The sequence below is a fragment of the Acanthaster planci genome, linkage group LG07 (genome assembly GCF_054643075.1).
Source record: "Acanthaster planci isolate LZ-2023a linkage group LG07, COTS_SCS, whole genome shotgun sequence".
NCBI lineage: Eukaryota > Metazoa > Echinodermata > Asteroidea > Valvatida > Acanthasteridae > Acanthaster > Acanthaster planci.
Genome location: NC_141783.1, coordinates 21,905,574 through 21,920,536, shown reverse-complemented (window position 1 = coordinate 21,920,536; position 14,963 = coordinate 21,905,574). Strand labels below are relative to the sequence as shown.

At 39.7% G+C, this 14,963-nt stretch overlaps 1 protein-coding gene across 2 annotated transcripts in view; it reads right to left on the bottom strand.

Annotated features, from left to right (window-relative positions):
* LOC147798706 (uncharacterized) overlaps window positions 1–3,596 on the bottom strand; it is a 7,496-nt gene extending 3,900 nt beyond the window's left edge. Inside the window, exons 1-3 of one of the 2 annotated variants that reach the window (XM_087139489.1) lie at window positions 1,654–3,596; window positions 1,068–1,188; window positions 73–571 (exon numbers count right to left, since the gene is read on the bottom strand). In XM_087139489.1, the coding sequence (XP_086995615.1) occupies window positions 73–497 (425 nt within the window). In that variant the 5' untranslated portion in view covers window positions 498–571; window positions 1,068–1,188; window positions 1,654–3,596. The remainder of the gene's footprint in view (window positions 1–72; window positions 572–1,067; window positions 1,189–1,653) is intronic. The other variant, XM_087139488.1, reaches the window with a different exon arrangement.
* Window positions 3,597–14,963: the final 11,367 nt, after the last annotated feature.

Sequence of the window (14,963 nt, the reverse complement as noted above, 5' to 3'; positions counted from 1 at the left end):
GTGGGGGGGGTGAATATATCATCCCATCCCTGGAATTAACACGCCTGAAACTCACCATGTAAGTTTACTTACCAGGGAGGAGTTAAGTGAGTCCCTGGATATGGCTGAGATGGTGTAGTTGCAACTTGAGGCTGAGATTGAGGTTGGTATCTGACTTGCTCCGACTGTCCGTAGATTATCGTTGGTGCCATGGGAGGTTGTAGAAGCTGTTTTCTTCTGATCACGCACAATATCATCCCTATTATAATTATCACAACAGTCAAAGATACAAAAACTAACCCAATAATGCCAACGGCATCAGGGAGATCCGAAACAATGACAAGGATACCCCCTATCAACAAAAGCACAAAACTGATGCAGATAGTCACAGTGAGGCACAGGAGGTAACCTTTGTCACCCAAGCCCATAGTGAAGCTCCTCCTTATGGTGCTTTCATGTGATTCCACAGGCATGGCAGCTGACACGACCAGTTGATCGACATTGCGTTGTTGAGCCATCGTTCATGAATATCGAACTTGACTGCAGCCTATCGAAGGACAGTTCCTCAAGTAATAACACTGGAGAAGTTGACCTGAGTACAAGTATGGTAAAATGCAACTATAACTTGAATTCACCTTCACAGATTGTAGCTATGCAAGTGTATAAAAAAGTTATATTTTATCTCTTCTTATATTTTGTTCAACTTTCTTTTCTCCCTACCTGAATGATTTATGTTCGCATTGGAAGGCATTGATTTCAAACTACTCTTGCCACTGTATTGTTGGTTTAGGTTAAGATAATTAAGCAATACCGTCGTTCAGGATTTTTCCTAGCTTCGGATCGCGCATTAAGTGCACAAACATTCGTTGCAAACTCAATAACACGGGCGTAGCAGAAATATAGGTGGCATAATGGATTCGGCAACTGTGCAGGGAGGGGATAGTATCGTTGTTAGCTGGCGGTACAGCTGAAAAAGTTTAGTCAAAATTTACGAAAGTTCTACTTTGTAATTCATTTGAATTCTTATGTATAAACCAATTTCTCTAAATTAACAAAATCTTTATCAGAAAATAAGCTTTGTTACGTACATAATGGCTCTGGCGTATTTCTCGCGTGGTTACTTTTTATTGGTGAAAAAGTGTGTTGCGATTCGGAACTGGTTAAACTGATCCAGAACTATGAAAAGTGTCGTTGTCAGTTTCGTCGATCCTGTAAGTCAAAATTAGAAGCTTAGATTTTGAGAATAGTTCTGTGGTATCTCCAACAAACAAGGTGGACCACTTACCATATTTCACAGAAATTTGAAATTTTGTTGTGGCTGCAATCTGGACAATTTTCGCGATCCGGAACTAAGAAAACGACTGTAGCTTCAAAGAACAGTAATATTCATTTTTTTTTCATCTTAATTGGGATACCCCACAAGTGTATACACTAGAATATACGTAAATAATTTTCAAATGAGACCAATGACAAATAAAATGATAACGTTTGACTTAAAGACGCGCTGATATTTTGACACTATTTTTTTATTGTCAAGACGACATGCTGTCGGATCCAGCTAACTTGAGTTTGATAGAGCAGCTGATACTTATGCATTGCTGAGGGAACAACGACACGGTTGTCGAATTTATAGTTAACATTGCCCAACTTGTTCAGCTCAAGATATATGCTTACCCGTTCACCGTTCAACACTTCAGTGCCCGCTCAGTGAAGTAGGTAAACCTCTCAGCTCTATGACATAGCTCAGTTTGGGTGTGTATATAGTGTCCGTCGTATACAACAAACAGTTCCGAGATATTCGATTAGGCACAGGCACACTGTAATCAAAGTCCACGGGAATTCTTAAAAAATTAAAATTAAACTTTCTGGATGGCACAATTTATATTTACAAAGTCCATGATATGAATCTATTCATTACACTTATTTAACATCCCCTTTTTTGCTGTTCTCATTCTAAAAAAGTGCTTCTCAAACACTGACAATTGTCAGTGCTTTTCTCGATAATGGGGCTGTTGCAATAATAAAATTAAAAGAAGATGTTATTAAAGGTCTGGAAATTTCTAATCAAATTGTTAACTCGAACAAACACATATTTTGGAAAGGCATGTATATCAAATTATTTGTGAGAAAATCTTGTTCACCGGCATACTTTAATGAACTAAAACAAATAACCAACGTACACATGACCTATAACATACCTTCAACACTGAGATGCCTGCCCTGGATGACATCAAACGTCTGCTCACAAATATGCAAATTTATATTAGCATGAAATTTAATGGAACCATAATGCCTTTGAAATGGCACTAAAAATATTTAAAATTGGGTTAAATGGGACATAGAGCTACACAAAACTGTTACATTGCACGGACCCTCAAAGGCTCTTCTTATCAAGCATTACTGAACACTTGGTGAAATCTACATAATAATTTTTACTTAACCTAGGTTAAAGCATTAAGTCCAGCTCCTGAAAAAATGCACTACGGCAATATTAGAAAAACAATTGTCAAGGAGGCGGTTTCCATCCCCTGCTCTTTCACGGTTAAAGATATTTTGAAGTTCTTAATATTCTGCAGGACAGCAATGACATGAATGGACGCCAAGTGCAATCATAAGTCTTAGTATGAGGTTTGTCTTACGCTCTATCGTGCATACGGGTTTGATGGTACATATAGACGGCTGGGAAAAGTTGTTAACAGTTTATCACTCGTATAACCCAACGTGGAGCCCTTTTGTCTCAAAGGAACAAAGCAAAGATTTTTCTTAGAATCACTTCTTGTTTATGTTTAACGTGTATTTAAACTGCTTGAAATCTGTTTGGAGTTAAGTGAAATTAATAAAGTGCACTTTTGAACTTTCAAAAATGACCTAGCTTTTCCAGGAAAGAGAGGGCGCAGTAGTGTTGTGTAAATCCAGGAAGACACTGTTTTTTTCTTTTCTTTTCTTTTTGGATGCTTCATGTTCAAATTTTAAACCCCAAATTCGCTCTTTGAAAACATTTCTGAAATAAGGTTGCTCTCTGGTTTATTGCAATGTACCAGAACTTATTCAACAATAAATTGCCAAAGAAAATGGAAATCTTCGATAGCGAAGTATATTAAACTTAGCAGCTTTTGTGTACAAATTGGCGCACCTGCATGAATCAGGTACAAGTCAACGATATACACTACCCTCAAACCTGACATTTCAGTTTGCGAACAGTGTTTGGCAAGCTAGTTTTCCTACGAAGTTCTGTTTCTGAAGCGTGGGCTTATTCCTGTCCAGTGACAACTCTCGTATGCAGCATGAAGAGAAAGTTGGCAATCAGAAAAAAATGCTCGAGGCTGCGCCAGCAAGTTAAATTCCACCCTATCTCATGTTTCAGTTGATAAAAACTCTGTTGTGGGGTTCCATTTACTGGGAAAAAGTAATTCTGGTTGCAGTACACATGTACCTCAAATTTCTGAGGCCTATACTTTTACGGTTAACACATGGTGCAATTATACTTACTTTTCTAGACAGAACTTCAAACAAACAAGGACTCTGTTCTACTTATGGAAAAACACCTCCCTTTTGACACCCATGTCTTTATGAAGGTCAAACAAAGTTGTGGGAAATTCCAACATTTCCCGTTATAGCATTAATATTGTTTTCCTAATCTGCTTTGGTGTGTGCATACCTGTCTCGATCAAAGTCTACAATGGATGTTTACATGTAAATTTTTACAAAGCATCTTCATGTTCAGCGAGTTTACAGGTATCTTCCAAGCCAATGGTTTAATTAAAACTCTAAAGGAATTATTTGCACCAAGTGATTTTTACGAAACTGAGGAAGAAAACCACTTTTTTTAATGAGGAGGCATGTATATCAAATTGTTTGTGAGAAAATCTTGTTCACCGGCATACTTTAATGAACTAAAACAAATAACCAACGTACACATGACTTATAACATACCTTTAACACTGAGATGCCTGCCCTGGATGACATCAAACGTCTGCTCACAAATATGCAAATTTATATTAGCATGAAATTTAATGGAACCATAATGCCTTTGAAATGGCACTAAAAATATTTAAAATTGGGTTAAATGGGACATAGGGCTACACAAAACTGTTACATTGCACGGACCCTCAAAGGCTCTTCTTATCAAGCATTACTGAACACTTGGTGAAATCTACATCATAATTTTTACTTAACCTAGGTTAAAGCATTAAGTCCAGCTCCTGAAAAAATGCACTACGGTAATATTAGAAAAACAATTGTCAAGGAGGCGGTTTCCATCCCCTGCTCTTTCACGGTTAAAGATATTTTGAAGTTCTTAATATTCTGCAGGACAGCAATGACATGAATGGACGCCAAGTGCAATCATAAGTCTTAGTATGAGGTTTGTCTTACGCTCTATCGCGCATACGGGTTTGATGGTACATATAGACGGCTGGGAAAAGTTGTTAACAGTTTATCACTCGTATAACCCAACGTGGAGCCCTTTTGTCTCAAAGGAACAAAGCAAAGATTTTTCTTAGAATCACTTCTTGTTTATGTTTAACGTGTATTTAAACTGCTTGAAATCTGTTTGGAGTTAAGTGAAATTAATAAAGTGCACTTTTGAACTTTCAAAAATGACCTAGCTTTTCCAGGAAAGAGAGGGCGCAGTAGTGTTGTGTAAATCTAGGAAGACACTGTTTTTCTTTTCTTTTCTTTTTTGGATGCTTCATGTTCAAATTTTAAACCCCAAATTCGCTCTTTGAAAACATTTCTGAACTAAGGTTGCTCTCTTAGCAGTTTTTGTGCACAAATTGGCACACCTGCATGAATCAGGTACAAGTCAACGATATACACTACCCCCAAACCTGACATTTCAGTTTGCGAACAGTGTTTGGCAAGCTAGTTTTCCTACGAAGTTCTGTTTCTGAAGCGTGGGCTTATTCCTGTCCAGTGACAACCCTCGTATGCAGCATGAAGAGAAAGTTGGCAATCAGAAAAAAATGCTCGAGGCTGCGCCAGCAAGTTAAATTCCACCCTATCTCATGTTTCAGTTGTTAAAAACTTTATTGTGGGGTTCCATTTACTGGGAAAATGTAATTCTGGTTGCAGTACACATGTACCTCAAATTTCTGAGGCCTATACTTTTTTACGGTTAACACATGGTGCAATTATACTTACCTTTCTAGACAGAACTTCAAACAAACAAGGACTCTGTTCTACTTGTTGATAAACACCTCCCTTTTGACACCCATGTCTTTATGAAGGTCAAACAAAGTTGTGGGAAATTTCAACATTTCCCGTTATAGCATTAATATTGTTTTCTTATCTGCTTTGGTGTGTGCATACCTGTCTTGATCAAAGTCTACAATGGATGTTTACTTTACATGTAAACTTTTACAAAGCATCTTTATGTTCAGCGAGTTTACAGGTATCTTCCAAGCCAATGGTTTAATTAAAACTCTAAAGGAATTATTTGCACCAAGTGATTTTTACGAAACTGAGGAAGAAAACCACTTTTGCAACGAGGAACGTTGTAAACCCAATTGTTGCACATCACCAGTGGGTTGATACGACTTTACTGATAGCACAATGCTATACAGAAACTTGTACTCCGACCAACGATCTCGCCGTGTGCATTGTACTGCACCGCAGTTAAAACGATTGTAGCAAAAGTGCATGTTGAGCACTCATCATCAATGCTTTGGTATTGAAACGTGCATGAGTACATAAAGTGTGCTTAGTTGGGCAAGGTGTGTATCTTTCTGAGTTGTTTATCTTTGTTTGCATAACTATCTTTTTACGTTTTAGCATACTTTGCCGGTTACTGTCGGTGAATTACTGTTGGAAATTAATCGTGAGGTGCACTAAGACCGCTATTACATCGCACACAACACTACGGAAGAGTTTCGTCTTATAGTGCACCACAGAGGCAGAAGTAGACAGGAAATATAGAAAATGTCGAACACACCTAAGACATTACGACGTACCGCAATGTTTATCGCATCGCATTTTGGGTGAAAAGTGGGGACAGACTCGTCAGTCTTGCGAACCTTCGCACGACTTAAGACAGAGCCAACTTGTGGTCTGTCGTGGAAGCTTGAAAAAAAAACACAGCTCACATACAACAGTTAACACGAATCATTTTTAAAAACTTAGGCCTTCTCAATCGGTCGATCTTTTGGCAATAATCCATGCGCACGGTTCCAGCAACGCGCATTATGTGTCGTGATTGTGGTCCCCACTTTTCACCCACAATGCACCACGGTAAACATTGCGTTACGTCAATAAGTTTTAGGTATATTCCGTTATTTAAGTTCCATTGAAGTCCCATTATTAAAGTTCCATTAACCGTTTCTGTGGCCAAGATAGACAAAATAAAGTCAAATGCACTTGTAAGCCTGTTTTCGTGTTTATTACTTAAGGTTATAGAGTACCGAAGTGTGACGTCATATTGAACCAGACGAAGTAGTGTAAAGGAATGGAGTAGGAGCGTGTGTTGGTTCATGCACTGGTTCTCGCACTGATGCCTTTAAAGCCTCGTTTCCGTATCAACGTAAAAACGCTGAGAGCAACTCAATCAAGACGCAAACTGCAAAGCAGACATATGGAAACATGCCAAATGGAGGTGTCGCCGACGATCTCTGAACTTAAACGATCTTTGGTTTGAACCAAAGATCGTATAGCGCCGCAAAGCGGCGCAAGATGGCGAACTTCACCGTGAATACACATAAAACGTTGTAATCGCATGGGCGCCATTTGGGCAAGGAAGTGACTAGATACTAACCCGTGAAACCTGGTCTGCTGTTTTTCTCAAAACTCTTAGAGGGTTCATGCTTGGACTCTGTTTCTGCATCAATTGAAAAAGGAAATCCCAAACCCAATGATAAAATTGGAAAATGAATAGCACAACAGGGTCGAATTCGAACCAGGGACTACGGATCTGTAGTTTAAATCGCTACCAACGAAGCTGTCGAATCGACGTAATGGATTCCTGTTTCTGAAATGTCTTAAATGGTGTATTGCATTGTCCCCTCTTCATGAATCATTGGTTACCCCAGCTACTGAAAAAAAGTAGCGCACCAGGTTTCACGGGCTAGTATTAAGTCGCTTCCTTTTGAGCAAACGATTGCTCAATGCACATTAATGCACAGGCGCAGGCGCCGCGGCAGGCATGTGCACCTGGTGAGCCTGCGCCCAAGCATTACTGTAAACTGCGCAGGCGTATCGCTTGCTCAAATGGCGATTACATGGAATTACATGGAATGGAAATTACATCTTTTGGGCAGTTATCTATCTTGCCCCTTCGGCGCTATACGATCTTTGGTTTGAACAGAGTAGTGAGGTCACAGAAATACAGCGTAACTAATTAGAGTACAGTACACTCTTCAATCCACCGTACTCTAATCCAAGGAACAAAAGTTTCAAAGCAAGTGTTTTGTGAATCGATTATAGTTACGCAACCTTCACTAAATTGACCGTTATGTGGAAAGCGCTGGTGCACGGGGGAGGTTCTTTGTCCGAATGGTTTGAACATCATTACAAAGTCCTAGGGAGTTCTTTTCAATCTGACAGCATTATTGGTACCCTTTGAATCATTACACCATCTGTGAGAAAATGGAAAACTTGTTTACTATATCTGCAAAAAAGATTATGTTTTTTCGTGCTTGCCGTCGTTCGGGACTATGCGTGAAAGGTATGTCAGTTGTATGCAACAACCGTATAAACTTCTTTTAATTCACGGAGAAAACAATTAAAATTTTACCAGAGAGCTTCAAATATTTCATTAGGCACTTCCCTGCTTTTATTGACACAAAATAAATTATGAAATCTTACAAATTGTTCAATATCTGAAAAGTACAGCGTGTCATGCATAAAAATTACTTTCGAAAACATTTAAACAAATTGACTTCACATAACAGTCGAAAAGGGTGTGTGAATTGCTTTTTCTGCTTGATTTCCATTTTCACGAGTATCCACCTTCGTATCATCGATGTCTAAATGTAACGACATGGTGTGAAAAAACCACAATGGATTACTGCAGTAGATACTGGTATCATTTGCACGGAAGGTACCACAAAACCGGTTTTAAAATAACTATTAGTCTCTCAGTATAGCTGTATTCCTCTTTAACTGCCTGTTCATCCTCTTTAAAACGTCCGTCGAATTTAGCCATGTAATTAGGCATTACTCTGTTCAAGGCTTTGTTTACTTCCATGCCTTTAATTACGTTGTCTTCAAGGTCTTCCAGAACATCCTGGTAAGTATCAACATCTTCTAAATGCAGGTAACTTGACAAGAAGTCCCTGTACTTGTTGGAAAAAATTGCTTGGCAACCCATAGGGTCTTCCTACCAGCCTTTTATTTGGCTTTATCTACATCCATACCACTGTCGATGTACTTTTCATATTTTGCACTCCATATTTTATTGGTGGTCTCTACTGTTTCTCTTTCCATTCTCAATAGGCGACATTGTCTTCCAACTCTGAGTTTAACTCTTCTTCATCCAACGATTCGTCATCTTCTGTCTCTGATTCGGTACTGCATCAACAACATCTTCTAGGAAGGCATCGTTTTCACCCTGCGTAGATTCAGTTCCAAAAATCTTATTTGGATTGTTCGAATCACGGCTTTTAAAAAAGGTTCTGAATTACACATGTGTTTCAGAGTGAATAGCTTCAGTGTCATCAGTTTCGTCGCTTTTATATTCCTCTATGCCATGTGCATTCTTTACGTATCTCCGCTCCTACCAAGCCCATTGTTCCTGGGGACAAACCATTCAAGAACGTCACCAGGAACAATGGTGTTGCCTTCCGTGCAACTTACTCTGTGTCCGTACAATCCTACATCGACTCGTTCAGTAATGTTCACCCGGCTAAAGATATCGTCTCTGCCTCTCGTATTTCTAATAGTCGCGTCGTTATTTATCTCAGCTCGAGGGAGGCCGTCATGGACGCTGTCCAGCGCGGACTCGACCACGACGGTTCTTTCCTCGAGCTAACTCCCTTGATCCGTCCTACAACCCGAACCACTCTCTCAAACGTATACCCTGAAATCCCAAATTCTGTTCTTGTCACTAATCTATCATCGTTCTGTAAAGTGGTTTCCCCTGGAATCAGATCTACAAGCTCCCTATTTCCAAGAAAGAAGGCGACGTTCAGTTCCGTCTGCTTCACAACTTCCTGCCTTCTCTCCCTGTTCTTCATCGTCTCAACTCTGACATCTCCCCTCCATTTTTTCTCGTGAATTTATTTACCATGTTTAATGGGTCTCCCCGGGAGTGGCCGTTTGTGCAAACGAAATGTGGTGTAATACCTCTACTCCCGGGTGAGACCCTCGAGTTTTTTTCTCCACTGTTTATCTGTTTCTTTAATCTAATTATACTTTGTAAGTTTGGTTTTTCATTAGTTTTTGTTACTTATCTTTAAATGTTCCTTTTCCGTCTCACTTACCTATTATACTGTTCATACATTTGTGCAAATTGCATGTGTATTGTTATCAGCTTTTTGTCTTTCTTTGAATTGTCCCTCCCTTCCCAGGATCGCCGTTGCGTGGGTAGTCACCGCTGACCCAAAGGCGGGACGTTATGCCTTGCGCACAGCCCACCTCGGCGGTCCTACCACTCCCCAACCGGGGATTCCCGACAGTGGGCGTTTAAGATGCCCACACCAGTGATGCTGGGATTCCCACTCCCTTTCCCTTCCTCCCCTTACCCTTCTCTTCCCTCCCTTTAATGCTGCCTTCGTTTATATCTGCTAAATGAGTAACTATTGTGTGGAATTTTCGAAAAGCTTGTTTTCGTTTTTACAATTTTGTCTGTGTATCCCTTTCTTTTTTGATTATCTTACTTTAACGTACATACGTGATTTATTATTGATTTTTAAATATTTATCTCAGTCCATTCACTTTGTACACGTTTTCGAGGCACTATTTTGGTACTTTAGTAATCCTTGATCGTAGTTACAGCAAGCACTGACTATATAATGAAGATAATACTGAAACATTTACGTCATGATGACGTCATCATGTGATTTATTATCAAATTTTGAATATTTAAATATTCCGTTAAATTTATAAAAATCTATATAAAATCAACCGTGGCCTCCCGCAACATTCTGTTTGAAGTAAGTGGCAGGATAAAATGTGGTCACGTGGCCCTTCCTTCCGGTAATAAGTGGTAATAAGTATCAAGTTGTTTTCAACGGTGTTAGTCTGTTGGGGCATAGTATTCTTCAAATCATCCACAGATGACGTCACCTTATTGTCGAGCACCCTCTAGCGACAGGTAAAAAATTACGAAAAATGCATTTTGAATAGATGTCTGTGGCGAATCGCCTGGAAATTGATGTAGATGATCATCTTTACTCAGTCAGCATGTGTGTGAAGTTTGGGGCTGATGACGTCATCGGACCGGAAGTTAAAATAAAAACTCCTTTAGGCCTATTCTTCAAAATTCGGTAAAAAAAATCAACCGTAAGCGATAAAAGCGTCAACTGTGCACAAAATGACAGCTAAAACATTGGAGTCAGCTGCGTGAAGTGCGTAGTTGATGTACTTTTTCACACACGTGAAACCCCCCTAAAAATTACCAACTCGAAATCCCATCAGCATGCTGTGCATATGATACTCTGTGTATGGACGCCCAATATCTGCCTGCAACATAGACGGCCCACAGTGCGTAATACATTATACTCGGGACTCGGGACCACGTGCTGCTGAGAGCAGATCGCATTGAATGGAACGCCAAAAGGGACAAATGTTTAAAATCTACTCTGTGCCTTTTCAGCAGTAAGTATAATGTTTTGTATTATATATTGTTTTGTACATATCTCATTGGGTTGAAACATTGCAGGTAGTTAGGAAGCGAAGGTTTAGAAACGGAAATTGACCTCATGTGATGGCAATGCCATCAGCAGACGAGTCACGTGACGTTAAAGGTACACCATTTAAAGTACAATATCTCCAAGTGTATATCCAGTTTGGTTCAAATGTTGCAGATATCTTGAAAGGGAGTGCTTTTGAGGAACTTTGACGTTATGTGACAATGACGTCATCAGGAGACAAGTCACGTGACATTAAGGGTGCACTCTTTAAGGCCCCATATCTCCCAAAGTGCATGTTTGATCGTGTTCAAATCTTGCAGATATCATGAAAAGGGGGTGTTTTAGAGGTATATTGACCTTATGTGATGATGATGTCATCAGGAGACAAGTCACGCGACATTAAAGTTGCACATTTTAAGGCTCGTATCTCCAAAAGTATTATCAGGAGACGTCAGGTGACATTAAGGGTGTGCACTGCAAGGCCCTATATCTCCTGAAGTAGGTGTCTGATCGGGTTGAAATCTTCCAGATATCTTGGGAAGGGAGTGCTTTAGACGAATATTGACCTCATGTGATGATGACGTCACCAGGAGACATGTCACGTGACATTAAATGTGCAGTCTTTAAGGCCCTATATCTCCCGAAGTAGATTCCGATCCGAGTCAAATCTTGCAATTATCTTAAACAAGGAGTGCTTTAGAGGAATATTGTTAAAGTGGGATGATGACGTCATCAGGCAACAAGTCACTTGACCCTAAATGTGCAGTCTTTAAAGCCCTATATCTCCTGAAGTAGATGTCCGATCCGGTTCAAATCTTGCCATTATCTTAAACAGGGAGTGCTTCAGAGGAATATTGACCTCGTGTGATGATACCGTCATCAGGAGACAAGTCACGTGACATCAAAGGTGCACTCTTAAAGACCAATATCTCCTGAAATACATGTCTGATCGTATTCAAATCTTGCAGATATCTTGAAAAGGGAGTGCTTCAGAGGTATATTGACATTATGTGATGATCATGTCATCAGGAGACAAGTCAGGTGACAATAAACGTGCACTTTTTAAAGCCCAATATCTCCTGAAGTAGATGTCAGATCGGGTTCAAATCTATATTAAAGTCACTTGACATTAAAGGTGCATCCTAAAGCCTTATATCTCCACAAGTACACATCTCAGTGGGATGAAACGTTGATATACAATCACGACGATGGCATTTTCAATGAAAAGCAATAAAGTCCTACGCTCTGTTGCAAACATACATAGAAGCTCTCGTTTGCTCATTACGTTACACTTTCCCAATTCGTTGATAAAATGAGCAATGAAATGAGCAAGTGAACTATGAAATGAGCAAGTGAGTACTCTAGTCCGGTACTTTAATTTGGCATTGCAAGAATGGCGCCAGTATATGTGACCTTCCAGATTTATTCGTGACATGAAGGCCCTCCAACCTCGATAATCTGGTTTATTTAGGTACTGATGGTTTGGGTCAAGTTTATTTCTTTTCTGCTGAGCTCTGGAAGTGCCATCCAACTTGTTGAGTACTACAAGTACTGACGTACTATTTCTTGAGATGACAATATTGTATGTAGAGGTAAGATGTCGACACCCTGAGACAATTACTCACGGCATGATGACAACCCGAGATAAATTATGATGGAACGACGACATCCTAAAAGTTTGATGAAACATTCCGAGATAAATTATTACAGAATGACCACATTATAAAAGCTGTATGATGACTTCCTAAGATAATTTGTCATGGATGTTGACATTTTAAAAGTGGAAAAATGACAAACCACTTTGAAAACACACAGGTGGCCTGAGGTTCTTTTGTTTTATAAAGCATTGTTTTTCTATTGCCATACATGATATCAATTGGATTGATAAAACATAATGATGACCCACCGCTTGTTACATGCAGTGAAGTAGACATTACGTTTGCTGGATGTCTCTGGATGACGTCATCCTGAGATAATGATTATCTCATAATGTCGCCATCCAACCTTTAGGATGTCGTCATTCAATGAAAAATTATTTAAGGATGTCATCATTCCACTTTCACGTCTTCATCATCCCTTGATGAATTTCCTCAGGATGTCAACATCTTGTCTTTACTATACCCTTATCCCAAGAAAATATATGTCAGGATTTCAACAAGTCGGATATGCACTTCCAGAGCCCCGTACTTCTCAATGCGACCAAGAGTCGTTAATTTTATGCATACCTGCTTTACCCCAAAGCATTTTTGCTCTGGTCCGAATTCCTGGCCAGGAGATTTTACTTTGGGGTTAACCCCCAGGAAGCAACGGACAGGCAGACGAGAGCTGTCCACAGGTGGGCGCACTCTCGTTGCCATTGCCTTGGTGCCTTTTCGATAATTAGCAACCAATTTCACAGGACGTTTTTCAACTTTTTTCAATTTTTTATCTCCGGAAGCGATTGCAACTTGCAGAGGGAGCTTTTGCATTGCCATTAAGAAATTCTTACTGCCTTTGGTAAGGTAATGGTTTATGAAGGGGGGTTGGGGTGTTTTTCTTCCTTGGGCCGTGCCTTGCACGTGTGGCTATTTCGTTAAAGCTGATAAACACCACCTTGGTTTATGGACTGGATGGAGTAGCTAGTGTCTAATGGTTGCTGTAAGTGAGTCTTCCCTTGAGCAGGTGCAACAGGGGAGAATAAACCATTCTTTCTTTTGTAAGTGCAAAAGAACTAAGAATGGTGTCTGTAAACTGATTTGTTGACTTTGCATATGTACATAATAATTATTACAGCGTGGTGAAATTTTGAAGCGTTCTGTCGCTTCAGCCTATCATAAGGTCATTATTGTCATTGAGCTGTGGTGCTCTAAGTCAAATGGTGCTTGAAGCTGTTAGTGCTCTTTGGCCGTGGTGGAAGCCCAAACAGTGAATAATGATAAAACATGGCAATCCAAGTTAAATGGTGCTCGGAACTATGGACTCTTTGAGTCTTTGTGGGTGCTCAAACAATTCATATAGAATTAACCCTCCGAGTCAAAAGAAGCTTGGAGCTATGTTTTGGGGCCTTTGTGGGTGCCTGAAGAATAGATATCGATATAATGTGTCGCATGCAGGATGAGTCGACAGCCCAGATTTCGGTTCCCGACTCATTATGATGACTAAAATCCTTCTTGTTGAGGTATGCACACATTAGTCTTTGTTTGTAGTTCATTTTGTTTTAATAAATCTTTTGTTCAAAGGCATTTAGGTCGTGTACAAGGTCAACATACGGAGTATCATAATTCCTGTTCGATATAATTTTTGCTGCACGTTTCTTGTTGCAGTTTGTTAGTATGAATGCATGCTCATAGAGATACAATTAGGAACCATGGAACCGGAAGTTAACGTGCAACTTGAGTGCTCATCCAATGAAAACCTTGCATTCGGTGGTGCATGCGTGTGTGCGACGAAGTCACGAACAGGATAGAGTACCAAAGTGCGACGTCATATGCAGTAAATGTCGTACGCACCAAAGACATCATGTCCTGTGTACAAATGAATGGAGAATCCACGCGCATGGTTCACACGCTCAGTGGTTCTCGCGCCTTTGCTTTTTACACATAATTATTCTCTATTGACCGTTGGTACCTAGGTTTCTAGGTTGGTGCCTGAGTTTGATACCCAAGTTGCTAGCCACATATAGTAAAATGACCAAAGTTTGTGGCTATGTCTACAGAAAGACTTTTTGTTTTCTTATTCATAATTGCACACATTGTGAATTATTCTTTTTATACCAAAATCTGACCAATGAATCAGATTTTATTGTATTGGTAACGTCTTGAAAAGATGCAGAAACGTAACCATGTACATGCTGCGAATGACTGAAATTTGCTAACCCGCTGTGTTCCTAAAACTCAGATATATGAATTAAGATAAACACAAGAAACTCCTGGCAAATCTGAAAATGCTCTGTGACTTTGTCATTCAACACTTGTTCTTGCTGCTCCAGGTACTTCACCACATTGAAGCTTTCTCACCTCAGTCTGAAGACCGATTCGTGCACGAACGCGATTTTGTGACGTCAAATCCAGTATCTGCGCTGCAAATTAGCTAAAGGGTTAAATAAATTTAAAACATTACTTGGTGCTAAAGTTGCTTCGCTTTTGCATTTGCTTGCCGGCTTATTAGCCAAGTTGGGCTATAATTTATGTTTAAAGAAGTAAGTATGTGTCGTCTTAAAAC